The sequence below is a fragment of the Acomys russatus genome, chromosome 29 (genome assembly GCF_903995435.1).
Source record: "Acomys russatus chromosome 29, mAcoRus1.1, whole genome shotgun sequence".
Classification (NCBI taxonomy): Eukaryota; Metazoa; Chordata; class Mammalia; order Rodentia; family Muridae; genus Acomys; species Acomys russatus.
Window position 1 is genome coordinate 30,720,752 of NC_067165.1, and position 14,572 is coordinate 30,735,323.

The 14,572-nt window shown below is 51.7% G+C and overlaps 1 protein-coding gene across 1 annotated transcript in view; it reads right to left on the reverse strand.

The window, feature by feature from the left end:
- Positions 1-711: 711 nt before the first annotated feature.
- The window catches only part of Ephb2 (EPH receptor B2), a 120,510-nt gene continuing 106,649 nt past the window's right edge, over positions 712-14,572 (reverse strand). The window contains exons 8-14 of the mRNA XM_051171077.1: positions 7,626-7,748; positions 6,902-7,149; positions 5,621-5,836; positions 4,967-5,116; positions 3,412-3,605; positions 1,675-1,830; positions 712-1,241 (exon numbers count right to left, since the gene is read on the reverse strand). Coding sequence (XP_051027034.1) covers positions 1,133-1,241; positions 1,675-1,830; positions 3,412-3,605; positions 4,967-5,116; positions 5,621-5,836; positions 6,902-7,149; positions 7,626-7,748 — 1,196 coding nt within the window. The 3' untranslated portion in view covers positions 712-1,132. The remainder of the gene's footprint in view (positions 1,242-1,674; positions 1,831-3,411; positions 3,606-4,966; positions 5,117-5,620; positions 5,837-6,901; positions 7,150-7,625; positions 7,749-14,572) is intronic.

Below are 14,572 nucleotides of genomic sequence, written 5' to 3' on the forward strand. Positions count from 1 at the left end.
AAAAGCATATAAAAATCCAGAAATGTGCATATAAAATCTCGCCCTTGGTGTATTGCCTAAGTCAGTAAGCAGAAAGCACCTTCTTCCTGGAGAAGGGTCAAGTCCTCAAAAGGTAGGAAATGTCAAAGTGTCTCTTCATTGTCATTTTTTTTTTAAAAAACCCAACAAACAAACCCTCCCCAGACCAAAACCACCCCTGATCAAAATACCCCCCACCCCAGTCCATGAATTGCTGTAAACAAACCCAGATGCAAGGTCAATGCTTCTCAGTGGCAGTCGTAGCTGATGACAGTCACCCACAGCATCGTCCTCTAGCTGAGGCTGAGCAGGAGCAGGCACCCCGGGGGAGGGGGGCAGGGCAGGGCCTTGTGGGGCTGCAGACCTGGGTGGCTGTCCTCAGGAAGATCTGGCCTGTTTGGCGTGACCTGAGCGGCCAGGAGCTCTTCTGCCTCCTGAACCATTAGCAGAAAGTCTCTCAGAAGTTTTTGATTGTTGTCTCCCAAGACAGAGCTATTTTCCTGGCTGCTGGTGGCAGCTAGAATGGACTTCCTCGGAGCCTATACGGGGTGGTTGCCTGTCTCTCTGCCCCTTGTGCCTGGTGCCATTAGTGATGCTTCAAGAAACAGCCAAGGCCAGGCAAGGAGGGTGGCCCATCTCTTCCCTTCATTTTAATCCTCCTGGAAGTGTTTTTTTTTTTGTTTTTGTTTTTTGTTTTTTGTTTTTGTTTTTTTTGCTCCGGCCAGCTCAATCTTCCCAGTAGGAGTTGGAGAGAAAATGCTTTTGGCCTCCACCAAGTTGGCTCGTGTGGACCTCCCGAGCCTTTTTCTTTTCTCTCCAAAAACCATCATCACTTTCCTTATGAGAATCCTCTTTGAACGAATGTTCCTTGCCTGTCCCGCCCCCCTCCCAGATCTAGGTGCGTGTTCCCCCCATATTCCCTTTCCATTCCTTTGACTTGCATGGGTTCTCGGTGGCATCTTGTTGGCTGGAGTGCTGCCTGGTTCTTCCTGTTGCCTGTGGCCTCCTGGCAGGCAGCCGGCCCTGCGGTGGACAGAGCAGCAGGGGGACCGACGCAGGGCGGGGGCTTAGGGGGCGCGGTGTGGAGGAAGAGGTGAGCCGAGGCAGGCAGACGTCAAACCTCCACAGACTGGATCTGGTTCATCTGGGCCCTCATCACCTGGATACTGTTCAGGATCTTTTTCTGGTGGCCAGCTAGGGTGACGCCAACCCGGAGGATGTCCCTTTGGGAGAGATGGACACAGTGAGGGAAATATGTGTTGGAAGGGGTTGTGGGCCGGTGACCTTTAACTTCCCCAGACCCTCAGTGAGAGAAGGGGTACGGGGGTGGGCAATGGGTGTCAAAGCTAGACTGAGAGACTCTGGGGGCTAGAGCAGCCAATGGGGAAGTAGGAGGCCCCTTTTTCCTTCTGCCATCAGGAAGCAGGGAGGGGCCTGTATTGGCCACACCCACTTCCTTGATTCTCCTTCACTACCTCCCGGTTTACGGGTGAAAAAACCTTCCGAGGCTTCGGCCCAGCCAGAGAACCAGGAGGCATCGGCTACAGACTTGGATGTGTCTTACATTTGGTCCCTGCCTTCCTGATGGGCCACTGTCTACTCATCATCACCCTCCAAAGCTCCCCCTTTGGCTGGTGGAGGCGGCGAGGTACTCACTCCATCATCATCTGAGATACGACATCAAAAGAGGTGAAGCCGGCGTTGGCAAAGCTCTCCTTGTACTGGCCCATCTTGATGGCTTCCAGCCACTCATCCACCGTGTTAAAGCTGGTGTAGTCAGGGATCGTGCGGTCCAGCAGTGGCAGGTTGATGCTGGGGGAGGGGCAGGCGACAGGGATGGTCAGGGCACAAGTGCCTATAGCCCGATGGATAGAAATGTGTGTGGTAGCTATGTAGGTATCCCCGTGTGTGAACACAGGTGAGTGTGCGTGGGTGTCTCCGCCGGAGTATTGGACATGAGTCAGAACCCGTGCAAGTGCATTACCGTGAGTTGCCAGGGTGACTAAGAAAGCTGGGGCTTTGGTTGGGCAATGGTAGCAGCTACTGTCTGCTTCCTCCCCTCGAATCATTCTTCCTCCTTCTTTTTTTTTTTTTTTTTTTTTGGTTTTTCGAGACAGGGTTTCTCTGTGTAGCCTTGGCCATCCTAGACTCACTCTGTAGACCAGGCTGGCCTCGAACTCACAGCGATCCGCCTGCCTCTGCCTCCCAAGTGCTGGGATTAAAGGCGTGCACCACCACGCCCAGTCTGTTCCTCTTCCTTTTACAGTGATGCACACTCCCAGTATATGGACCACACGATGAGATCTGCATGCAGGCAAGGCTCAGAGCTAATGGGGGGCAAACTCTGGGCAGAAGGCAATCGTTCTCAATCTGTGGGTTTTGACCCCTTTGGGGTTGAAGGATCCCTTCACAGGGGTCACCTAAGACCATCAGAAAATGCAGGTCTTTACATTACGGTTCATAACAGTGGCAAAATTACATTATGGAGTAGCGGTGAAAATAATTTGGTTGTGTTGTGGGGGGGGAGTGTCACAGGATCAGAAAGGTTGAGAACCACTGTTTTAGGTCAAAGAATGGCTGACACAGGGTCAGGGTGAGGTGCAGCAGGGTGAGGCTGGCACAAAGGCCTCATGGCCGCAGGACAGACTCAGGAATCTCTAGGCATGGCTGGCGCTGGGTGGTGAGATACCTGGTTCCCCGTAAGCCCTGTGGGACTCAGGGTCCCTGAGAGTAAGGGTGTACAGGGCCAGCAGCTATGTGACCTGTGACAGCCAAGTGACCTATGTGACAGCTGTCCTTGGGTTCCAGAGAGCAGACTCAGCAGCCTCCTCACCTGTGCCAGCCATCTCTGGAAGGCAACAGTGAGCCAAGCCTGACGGAGCATGCCCTGGGACCGCAGAAAGGAAGTCCCAGGGTCCCTGAGCTCTGTCTTGGGGCTGAGCTGGTCTCTCCACCCTGGAGATGTGTAGGTGATATGTCTTTCTGAATGGGGGTGTGTTTACACTGGTGACTATGTAGCTGTGAGTGCATCCGTGTGGGAGGCTCTGTGTGTGTGACCAAGCACGATTGCTTGTGCATGCATGACTTTGTACAAGTGTGCATGCATATGTGTGTGTGTGTGTGTGTGTGTGTGTGCCCATGAAGAACACCAAGAGGCCCAGTTTGGACGTGAAGAAGAAGGAAGAACCGTGGGAGGAAACCATGCTGAGCACAGCCACAGAGACTCTGGACTGTAGGTGGTGCTTCTTAAATGCTGTCCTCTCTGACCAGGCTTTGCCACTGGGTGGGGGGGCCAGGCAGCACCCAGAGGGGATGGGTGGGGCTAGAGTGGATCACACCCTGAAGAGAGGAGGGCTTGGAGATAGGGGCGGTTGCCAGGGTGGGCGGCCATACCCAGAGGATAGGGGTGCCATGGCTTTGAGGCTGTTGGGGTTTCGGATCATCTTGTCCAGCGTGTTGACAATCTGGCCGAACTTGGGCCGGTGGTTGCGGTCCTTCTGCCAGCAGTCCAGCATGAGCTGGTGCAGGGCACTAGGGCAGTCCATGGGCGGAGGTAGCCGGTAGTCCTGTTCAATGGCGTTGATTACCTGGGGCATCACAGGGGCAGAGTAGGGCTGGGCGGCTGAGGTGAGGGCCTCTAACCCCCTGCCAGACACATTTATCCTTGGAGCTCTGCAGGCATGACCCGTGGAGACTCCCCTACCTCCTGTGGCTGCCTTGGGTTCCACCAGCTGCCACCTGTCTATATCTCATGCTAAGTCCTGACCCCCTCTCTCTCTGACAACCTTAGAACCTCAGTAGCCTCAGGTGGTCTGTCCCCCCAAGACCCGTCAGGATGACCTTCCTGTGCTGGGCTGCCCTGGATCTTCACTCTCACCACCTGTGGGCCCCCCTCCTGGCTCTGGGGGCTGCGGACATGCCTGCTGGTCCCCTTTTGGACGCTAGGGTAGGCATAGTCTCTCAATCTGAATGCTCATAAATATCTGAAGAGAGGGCACATTTGGTCAGCCCCACAGGTGGCCCTCGGCTGCCCTGCTGACCTTCTTGCCAATACCTGTCCCTCTGTCAGAAAAGGAGGCTAAACATGGCTTCGGTCTGTTCTGCCGCCGTGAAGTTAAGAGTCATCTTCTAGAACTTGACTACAGCTTAATGGATGTCCCCTTCGGGGCACTTCGTCTTTCCAGTGTGTTTGTATGAATGAAAATCCCTGAGGTGACTTCAAACTCCTCTCTGGAAGGCTGCTACAGTGTGGATCTCAAAAGTCACCCAAAGACCCATGGGCTGAAGGCCTGGTCCCCAGCCTAGGCCATGGTTGGAAGGCAGTAGACCTTTTTAGGAGGCGGGGCCTGATGGGAGAGGACACTGGGATGCTGGTCCTTTTCCTCCATTCTCCCTCCTTCCTGGCTGCCGCGAAGTGAACAGCTTCCTTAACGTTCCCATGGCTTTGGTCTGTCCCCAAGGAAACGGGCCAACCATTTACAGACCAAAACTATGGGCTCAAACAAACCTTTCTTCCTTTTAAGTTGATTATTTTGGGCATCTTGCTATAATGACAGAAAACCAACACACACACACACACACACACACACACACACACACACACACACACACACATGAAAGGGAGAGGGAGAGAGAGAGAGAGAGAGAGAGAGAGAGAGAGAGAGAGAGAGAGAGAGAGAGAGAGAGAGAGAGAGAGAGAGGCAGGCAGGCAGACAGGCAGACAGACAAGGCAGCATGGCCTTTTGAGGCTTGGCCACTCCCACATGCTGAGCATTTGCTGATTGGGGGTTGAGCAGGTAGACCTCCTTACTCCCTCCCCTTTGAGAGTTCAAGGTTCATCAGCCTGGGAACCAGGTCTTCAACCTCAGAGAAATCAGTTCAAGTCCTCAATCTTGTCCTCCTCAACGTGGCTGGCCAGCAAGGCCCTGCCCACATCCTGGACACTTACATCTTGGTTGGTCATATCCCAGTAGGGTCGTTCCCCATAGGACATGACCTCCCACATGACAATGCCATAGCTCCACACATCGCTGGCTGAGGTGAATTTCCGGTACTGGATAGCTTCCGGTGCTGTCCAACGAATGGGGATCTTCCCACCCTGGGGGACAGAGAGAAGAGGTTGATGGGGGGGGGGCGGTTTGTGAGACAGTGACCTGTCTGATACCCTCCACACTGTGCTCTTTCAGATCCCAGGAATAACCTCACTGTTTTCTGAACGCCTCAATTGCTTCAACCCCCAGACATTTGCACATGCTGTTCCCTCTGCTGAAAGTGCCTTTCTCCACACTGCCATATGGACTCCACCTTTTCATCCCTTAGTCCCCAAATCCCTTCCCCTAGTTCCCAGAGAGCTACTGGTCCCTCAGCTTCCACAGTATGTTCATGCCCCCCCTCCCCAGTCTTTCAAGGCCATGTTCTGCCCCACCCCCCGCCAGCCCTCCACTCCCTGATGTTCCTCATCTCTATGCCTCCCACCCCCAGCAGCCCAGGTGATCTCTTCATGTGTCCTTTCCTGTCTCCAGGGCCCAGAGAAGGGCAGGGTCAGTGGATACACATAGCATGGAGAGATGACAATGTCCAGGGACCCTTACTGTCCCCTTACCAAGGCGCTGGTATAGGTGGGGTCAGAGGTGTCATCCTCCAGGAAGCGTGAGAGCCCAAAGTCAGACACCTTGCAGACCAGGTTGCTGTTGACAAGGATGTTGCGTGCAGCAAGGTCCCGGTGCACGTAGTTCATGTCTGCCAGGTACTTCATGCCAGCCGCGATGCCCCGCAGCATGCCCACCAGCTGGATGACTGTGAACTGCCCGTCATTTTGCTTTGGGAAGGCAGAAAATAGTGTCAGTGGAGGGGCAAGAGTCAGAGCTCTGGATCTTCTCGCAACAACAGGTCTCGACTCTGCCACCCAGGAACCTCAGAGGGCCTAGGAGAGGCCAACATGAGGGCGGTGAAGAGAAATACCAGCTTTGCACGGGCCCTGACTGTCTCTTCCTGGCGGTGCAAGCTTGAACATGCCACCCGATCTCTCTGAGCCTGATTGCTCCCCTGTGTGTTAAATTCGAGTAGGGGTGGAGAAGTGACATGCATCTCTTCGGGTGGCTCTGACTCAGGCAGGAAGGCACACGGGGCAGGTTGCTGGCACCAACTGCATAAGTATTTGCTGAAAGGCAGCTAGCCCAGTGGTGCGCTCCTGACACTCAGGCCAGTGCTGTCTGTATTATTGGCTGACTGTGCTGTCCTGAGGGCATTCGTCGGCTGGCCTTGTGCTCTGGTGTTTCTTCCTTATCTTGTGTAATTTTGGAGAACTACAAAGTCTGGTGAAAACCCTGGGCATGGTGTCAACGCCCCTAGCTGTAGTCTGGGCTCTCGCTTTGGCCCTCTGGTCCTAGGCTTCCTATGTCTGAGCTCCCTTCTGCTGTGTTAATGAGAATGTATGGATGGGCATGTACCTCAGGTTATGTAACCCTGAGGGACTGCTTGGGTTTCCCAGGGGACCACATTGAGAAGGACTCTGAGATTGCTTCTGAGTGGGAAGGAACTCTGGGATTGATTAACAATGTCTGTCAGGGTAACACAAAGGAAAGTGGTGGCCAGTAAGGCATTCCTTTTTCTTTTCTTTCTTTTTCTTTTTCTTTTTTTCTTTTTTGAGACAGGGTTTCTCTGTGTAGCCTTGATTGTCCTGGACTTGCTTTGTAGACCAGGCTGGCCTCGAACTCACAGTGATCCACTTGCCTCTGCCTCCCAAGTGCGGGGACTAAAGGTGTGCGCCAGCACTGCCCGGCCTCAGTAAGGCATTCTTGACCTATAGCTTTCTCAAAATCCAATGGAGTTACGCCCAGCAGCCCTTCTCCTTCCCGGTTCACACTCCTGGGGCTCTCCCTACCCGAAGAAAGGAGTCGAGGGAACCATTCTCCATGAACTCGGTGATGATCATGACAGGTGTACTCTTGGTGACAACCCCTTCCAGGTGGATGACATTGGGGTGGTCGAACTGGCCCATGATGGATGCCTCGCTCAGGAAGTCCCGGCGCTGCTTCTCTGTGTATCCAGACTTGAGAGTCTTGATGGCTACAAAGATCTCTCTCTTGCCTGGCAGCTTCAAGTGGCCACTACAGACCTCACCAAACTCCCCTGGGATAGACACATAGAGACAGGCACAGTGTCATGTGTCAGGTAGGGTGGGAAGTGTTACCTCCCTGTCGTGTCATCCCATCGTGGGTACTTTTTGACCTTGTTCTCTCAGACACAGGATCCCTTCATGAATGTGGGGACCAGAACGGGCCCAACCACCTTTGGGAGAGTGGGCCCTTCAATGGCTGCCTCAAGGTATCTGGGATGAGGATGCGAGACATTTGGGGGAGATGAGGGCAGGGCTGGCTGTGGTGTGTGGTGGAAAGGACAGAGCTAGGTAGGCTCTAGTCCAAGTTTACTCTCCAACTTGCTGTGCCTCACCCCAGCCTCGGTTTCCCCCTTTGTGCATATGAGGTCTTTACTGGATGACCTCTAAGGGTCCTTTGTGAACCTTGATCTTCGGCTTACCCTCACCTCCAGGGTTATGCTGTGGTCATCCCACCCATGGCCAAAGCCTTGAGGCATTTGTCACCTACCTGCTCCGATCACCTGTTCAATCTTGACGCAGGAGATGTCAATTTCCTTGGCAAACTCCCGCACTGCCTCATTAGGGTCTTCGTAGGTGAAAGGGTCAATATAGATCTTCATGCCTGGGGTCACTGAAAGAACAAGACCAGGCTGGGTTACATAGACAGCCCAAGAGGTGCACAAAATGAAAAAAGGGCAGCCAGTGCCCACATGGGAAAGGATGTTCTTATATGGCCCCCACAGGTCACCTGACCCATCTGTGTCTCCCTGAGTTGATGGGCAGCAAGTAGAAAGACAAGGGGAACAGAAATCAGAAAAGTGACAAATAGGTGCTAGCTCTTGTTACAACCCTCTGGGATCACAAGTAGCTTTCTGGAGCAGCTAAAAGACTCGTGATTGACTAGTCATGTCTGTTCTTGGTATGGGCATAGAATAAAAGGCTGGGTATGTTTGCTGCCGTGTGATAACGAATCCAGGTGCAATGACAAGAAAGAGGGCATAGCAAAGAAAAACAGGGCTTGGAAGATGGCTCAGTTAGTGAAGAGCCTCCCACTGAGGCACAAGGACCTGAGTTCTGATCTCTGGTACCTACATTAAAGCCAGGGTAGCAGTATGATCTTGTAATCCCAGCATTGGGGTTTAGGGGAAGTGGATGGAGGTGGGTGGGTCCCTGAAACTCAATGACCAGCTAGCTTAGTGGAACTGATGGACTTTTGGGTTCAGTGAGACACTGTCCCCCCAAATAAAGGTGGGAAACTTGACATCAATCACAAGCATTCATGTATCCCCATGAACAGGTGCACATACATTAACAGGTGTACCTCACAAACAGAGAGAGGGAGGGAGAGGCTAAAAAAGAATTGGAATTTAAACATAGAAAGAGTTGGCCTTAGATGGTGTGTTCTCAGAGTCCTGCTGAAGTGACCCATTTCCTCCGTGCCCCTCCAGCCCAAACCTCGTCTGCTGGCCCAGAGTCCTCTCAGTTGCTAAGGCCTTGCAGTCACGTCCATGAGTGTGGAGGGGTGCCCCAGTCACTACCTCTGAGTACCGTGTGCCCCTGGATCCCCCACCAGCTGAGCCTCGGGCCTTTCTGGATCCCTGGGTGGCCAGCCTGAAGTCAGATCTAGGACACACTCATTTCATTCCTGAGCTGCATGTTTATGTGGGGATGCAGAAAGAGAAGAAGGCAGTTTGGACCTCAGTGTCCCTGTCCCCTTCCAACTTGGTATTCCAACACCCAGTTCACCACTTTCATCCTCCTCTGCGCTGGAAGCTGTGCTCCTGGAGGCAGCAGTTCCAGGACTAAGGAGCTAACATCCCTGGGCCACCAATCCAGCTCAGTTATATGACCTGAGAGCCATTTGATGACTGGTCACAGCGTCTCCTTCAGACATCCCAGGAATCTGGGAGTCGGAGCCTGCAGTACAGGGCCTTCTGATTGTGCAACAAATAAGGCTTTATTGAAACACATCCATGCTCACTGATTTTATTCCAGGGATGCAGAGTGGAGCACTAGAAGAGAGCCACAGAAACGAAGCAGCTCAGCATATGGCCACTCATGGCTCTAATACATTAACTGTGCTTGTGACTGTGTTGGTGTATGTCGCTCTGTGAGTCTATGAGCCTTTTGACATTCCCTGGGTAGGCTTAAAGACGACTAAAAACTCCCAGTAGTAAAACGTACATTGCTTTTTGTTTGTTTTTCCGAGACAGGGTTTCTTTGTGTAGCCCTGGCTGTCCTGGATCTTCCTTTGTACACCAGGATGGCCTTGAGCCCAGAGATCTTCCTGCCTCTGCCTCCCCAGTGCTGGAATTAGAGGTGTGCACCACCACCATTATTGGCTTCTCTACATTAAAGTAGCAATGCATAAGCTGGTGAGATAGGTATAAGTACTCCCTGTATGTGCCTGACAACCAGGGTTTGACCTCTGGAAGCCGTGTTTAAAAAAATTAAAAATAGCCAGGTGTGGTGATGCATGCCTTTAAATCCCAGCACTCGGGAGGCAGAGGCAGGCAGATCGCTGTGAGTTCGAGGCCAGCCTGGTCTACAAAAATGAGTCTAGGACAGCCAAGGCTACACAGAGAAACCCTGTTTCAAAACACACACACACACACACACACACACACACACACACACACACACACACACACACGCACACACCAAAAAAGACCTCACCAAAATATAAAGTCCAAAATTAATCCAATAAATATGATCAAAAGAAAGTATCCTGAAAAATCCATCCCTGAGTATAGATGTCTCAGAACATTATATGGGGCTGGGGAGATGCTCAGTGGGTATAAATGCTTACCTTGCAAATGTGAGATTCTGAATTTAATACCCAGAACCTACGCTGGATCCAGCAGTGTGTCTATAACCCCAGCACTCCTATGAGGATATGGGAAAAAGAAACAGGAAGCTCCCCAGAAGCTTATGGGCCAGCTAGCTAGGAGCAGGCAGAGGCAAACCAAGGGACTGTCTCAAAGTAGAAAACAAGGTCCAGTACCTAAGGTTGTCCTCCATCCTCTGCAGATCTGCTGCATCTTGTATGTGGCTGCATGCACACCCGTGCACACACACAAACACATTATGTACACACACAACTCTTTAAAAAGAACCTTATGGGGCAAGAGATGGCTCAGCAGTTAAGAGTGCACACTGTTTTTTCAGGGGACCCGAGTTTGGCTCCTAGCACCCATGTTGGGTGGCTCACAACCAGCTCCAGGGACTCTGGTGCCCTCTTCTGGCCTCCCTGGGCACCTGCACTTGTGTGCACATACACTAGCACACACATGCATGTACATATACACATGCACACACACATGCTCTTCTAGCCATATGACGCAAAACCTTCAGTGGCGTCATAGAGGAGTCCACTCCACAAAGACAATAAGAAACACCAGGCAAGATGGAGTGCCTGAAAGGAGAGCTAGGTATGGGCTCTTGTCCCGCTGCTCCCTCCCTGGCACACGTCTCAGATCTCTGCACACAATAGATGCTCCATGCCTGGGGAGCTAAGGATCCAGGCGACAGAGATGAATTATAGTAACAGCAGCTGTTACGTGCTGAGCCTTTAGCTGAGCCTGACACTGTGCCAGACACTTTGTATGCATTTCCTTATCTCTCCCTCACCCTCTCAGGAGCTGTGAGACAGAACTGTAGCTCCATGAAGCCAATCACCTAGGCCAAGGCCACAGATCTTAGAGCCTCGGGTCTTTTGGCTTTGAGCACAGGTGTGATATTCTCCGCCCCCCCCTCCTCCCCTTCCCTCCCTTTCTCCCTCTTCTTTTAAAGATATTAATCATAAAATCATGTGTAGGTGATTGTATCTGAGTATACTATGTGCACATGACTGCAAGTGCCTATTGAAGCCAGAAGCATCCGATTCCCAGGAGCTGGATTTACAGAAGGATGAGCCACCTGATGTGGGTCCTGGAAACCAAGGTCCCAGATGTTTGGAAGAGTGGCCAGTACTCCCCTCACCGACCCCAGACAGGGTTTCCTTGTGTAACAGAACCCTAGGCTGTCCTGGACTCACTTTGTGCACCAGGCTGGCCTGAAACTCACAACGATCCACCTGCCCTTGCCTCCTAAATGCTGGGAATAAAGGTGTGTGCCACCACACCCAGGCAGCAGCCGATGCTCTTAACTGCTGAGGCTTCTCCAGTCCCAAGACTGATTCTCTTATACTTATGGGGCTGGAGATTGAACCCAGGGACTTGTACATACTAAGTAAATGCTCTACTTACAACAGAGCTATAGATCCCTAGAACCTCAGAATGACTTTCCTTTTCTAAAAATAAAGTATTTTATAGGTAAAAGTGTGTTTTTTTTGGTTTTGTTTTGTTTTTTTGTTTTGGCCTGTGTGTTAAGTTTGTGCACCACATGCATGCAGTACCAGTAGAAGCCAGAAGAAGGCGCTGGATCCCTGTAACTGGAGCTACAGTTTGAGCTGCCATGTGGGTATTTCAAGAGCAATGTGGGTATCTGCAAGAGCAGCCAGCACTGTCTTAATGGCTAAGTCCCTGGCTCCAGCCTCAGGGGTAGTTCTGTTAGTCATGATTCTCACTCCTGCTGGCCCTGGCACAGGATTGATCCCCTGACGTGGTGTAGGAGCCATGTCTCCTTCCTTCGGAGTAAGTCTCCTCAGAGCCAGGGGAAGCCATTTTTAACTCAGACTCAATGCATAGGTCATGGTGCCTGGCTTTCAGCCTCTTGCACTTCAGCATAATTTGGGGAGATCCTTTCTGACAGGCCAGCTGGGGAGGGAGGGCAGGAATGAGGTCACTCCAGGACCAAAGGAGAATCTCAGTAAAAGTGGGCACCTCTTTGGGCAATGGCCAGAGGCTGTCCCCAGCTGTAGCTGGGAGCACTGGTCAGAACTGCTGGGACACGGCAAGCCACTCACAACCGCCTCACCCAGCTCTCTGCACCCATTCACCCCACCGCTCTAGTTTGGATTAGGCCTATTCCCCAGTAGTTCATGTGACTGAGACTTAGTTCTCTGGGTGGCCTGTGGGGGCGGTGGGCCCTTTAAAAGGTGGAGCCTAGCGCAAGTCACTGGGAGCAATCCTTGGGAGGAAAGGGTGGAGGTTTGTGGGACCCTAGGAGACTAGTTAGTTCTCCTGAGAGACTAGAAAAAAAAAAAAAAAAAGGCCAGTCCTCCTGCCTGTCTTTCCATGCAGCCTCTCCCTGTCACATGCACTTTTGCCACGCATGACCCTCTACCACAGGGCCTTCAACAGAACAGTCTACTGAGATTGGTCAACCTTCTTTCTTTACACATGACACAGCCTCAGGTGTTTTGTGATAGCAAACAACAGACTGACACTAGTTAGTAAATGTTATTTCCTAGGGGCTCTGGGTAGATCTCATCATCTCTTCTTCTGTCTGAGGTCATATTGTTCTTATCCCCCTCAGGGCACTTTCTCTTCCTCTCTGAGACCATATCAAACTTCACCTCCTCTCTGAAGCCTGCTTGGATTTTTCCAGAAGGGACTGCGGTCTTCCTTATGTGCAACAGCCCTGTTTCCACCATTAATCTATGACCCCAGTGTCTGTGACTTCTCTGTCCTGGTTCCCAGCTTCCAAACACTCAGACCCATACTTCCCTGAATCCCTTATCTGGAACCCTCTGGTGCCTGGGGGCGTGTTTTACCATCTGCCCTAGAAAGGCAGAGGCAAGTCTGTCTTGTTCTAGCTCAATCCTCGGAACTGGTATACAGCAGGCACTCAATAAATGCTTATTATAGAATCACAAATATTCACTTTATGGATCTTCTTCTCGTTTGGGGTCATGAGTACCTTTGAGAATTTGGTGAAAGCCACAGTTCGGCCCCTTGGAGAAGGGTTCCCACGGGTGCGTACACTCCCACATTCCACATGTACTCCTGGAATTCACAGCCCGTGGCAAGATCTAAGGGTCTAATCCCAGGAGAGAAGTGCTTGCTCTAGTGTGCTAGCTCTACCATACATGTGAAGGTGACGGCCAGCAGATGCTTAATAGACACTTGTTGCATACACACTCAAGTGTAGATTTATTGGGTATAAATCTGTCCTGTAAAGTTTGTAGTTTTAGACCCAATCATACCTTCTAACAATCCTGCTGGGAAGAGGCTATTTAAGCTGAACCTTTACCAAGTTGCTGTCACTTTACTATGTCTGACTTTACAACAATTGCAAGTTCCTTTGGTCCAACACCACAGTCTTACTCCCATTGGATGGAAGGCTGGCATAGGAAGGCACAACAAACCATTCAAAAAGACACGGACACAGCTAACAGCAGTGGGGTCTGACCCAGCCAGCTCTGGGTTCCTGCTGGGGGTCTGCCAGGCTGCCAGCCAGTTTTCCAGGCTGCACAATGACCTCATGGCCAGAAAACAAACAAACAAACAAACAAACCCATCTCCCAGGGTGTCCCAGGAGGATATTTGCTGGCCTGAGTGTGGGTGAAGACAGCCAGGGTCAGCAGCAACGCTGGGCTGTTGTCTACGGGCGTACAGCTGTGGCTGCCACCGCCTGCATCCTGAACCTAGATGGACCCTCAGGAGGCAGGAGAACCAGGCATGAAGAGGCCTGGGTTTGAATTCTGCCCCCGTGGCTACTCTTGGTCACAAACAAACTACTTCATGAGTTCGAATCCAGCCTCAACCAGCTGTGTGCCTTGTCATTCAACCTGCATCCTCATTTTTGCCACAAAATGAATATAACAAACAATACCCCTCATTATGGATTGAGAGGGTTTAATGAGAGTCTCTCTCTCTCTCTCCTCTCTCTCTCTGTCTCTGTCTCTCTCTCTCTCTCTGTCACTGTCTCTCTCTGTCTCTTTCCTCTCTCTCTCTCTCTCTCTCTCTCTCTCTCTCTCTCTCTCTCTCCCTCTCTCTTCCTTTCTCAGTGCTGGGATTTAAATCCAGTGCCAGCATGCTTGGTTTTTTTTCTTTTTAACCACAGGTTCTGCGGATCCGATCAGGTTTTCACACCTCACTGCAAGCATTTTACCAAGTGAGCCATTCCCACAGGAATTCTTAGAAGGGACTTAGCAGGGCATTTGGCAAACAGGAAGCAACAAATGACTGTTGTCTCATATAAGGAAGAGTTGGCTTGTATGGAAAGTTACTATATAAGGGGCTCCTGATTCACTGGAAGGGTCCATCACTCTTCCTACGGTCTCTATTAAGGATGTCAAGACTCAGAGAGGTTCACTGTTTTCCCCAGGTCAACCAGCTGGCCAGGGCCAGAGCACAGATGAGAAATAAGGTTGGCATCCCAGACACCCCAGAGCTTGAGCCCCCCCCCCCCCCCCCCCCGCTTAGCATGTGCTGATGGCTGGGAAATATGAGTCTGTTTTGGTGACCCTGAGCCAGCCACACGCATCTCTGGCTCTCGACTTTCTCCTTCATCATGGCAGTGTAGGTCTGTGGGGTAGGATGTATCCTGTGTGGCTCTGAGAGCTCAGGG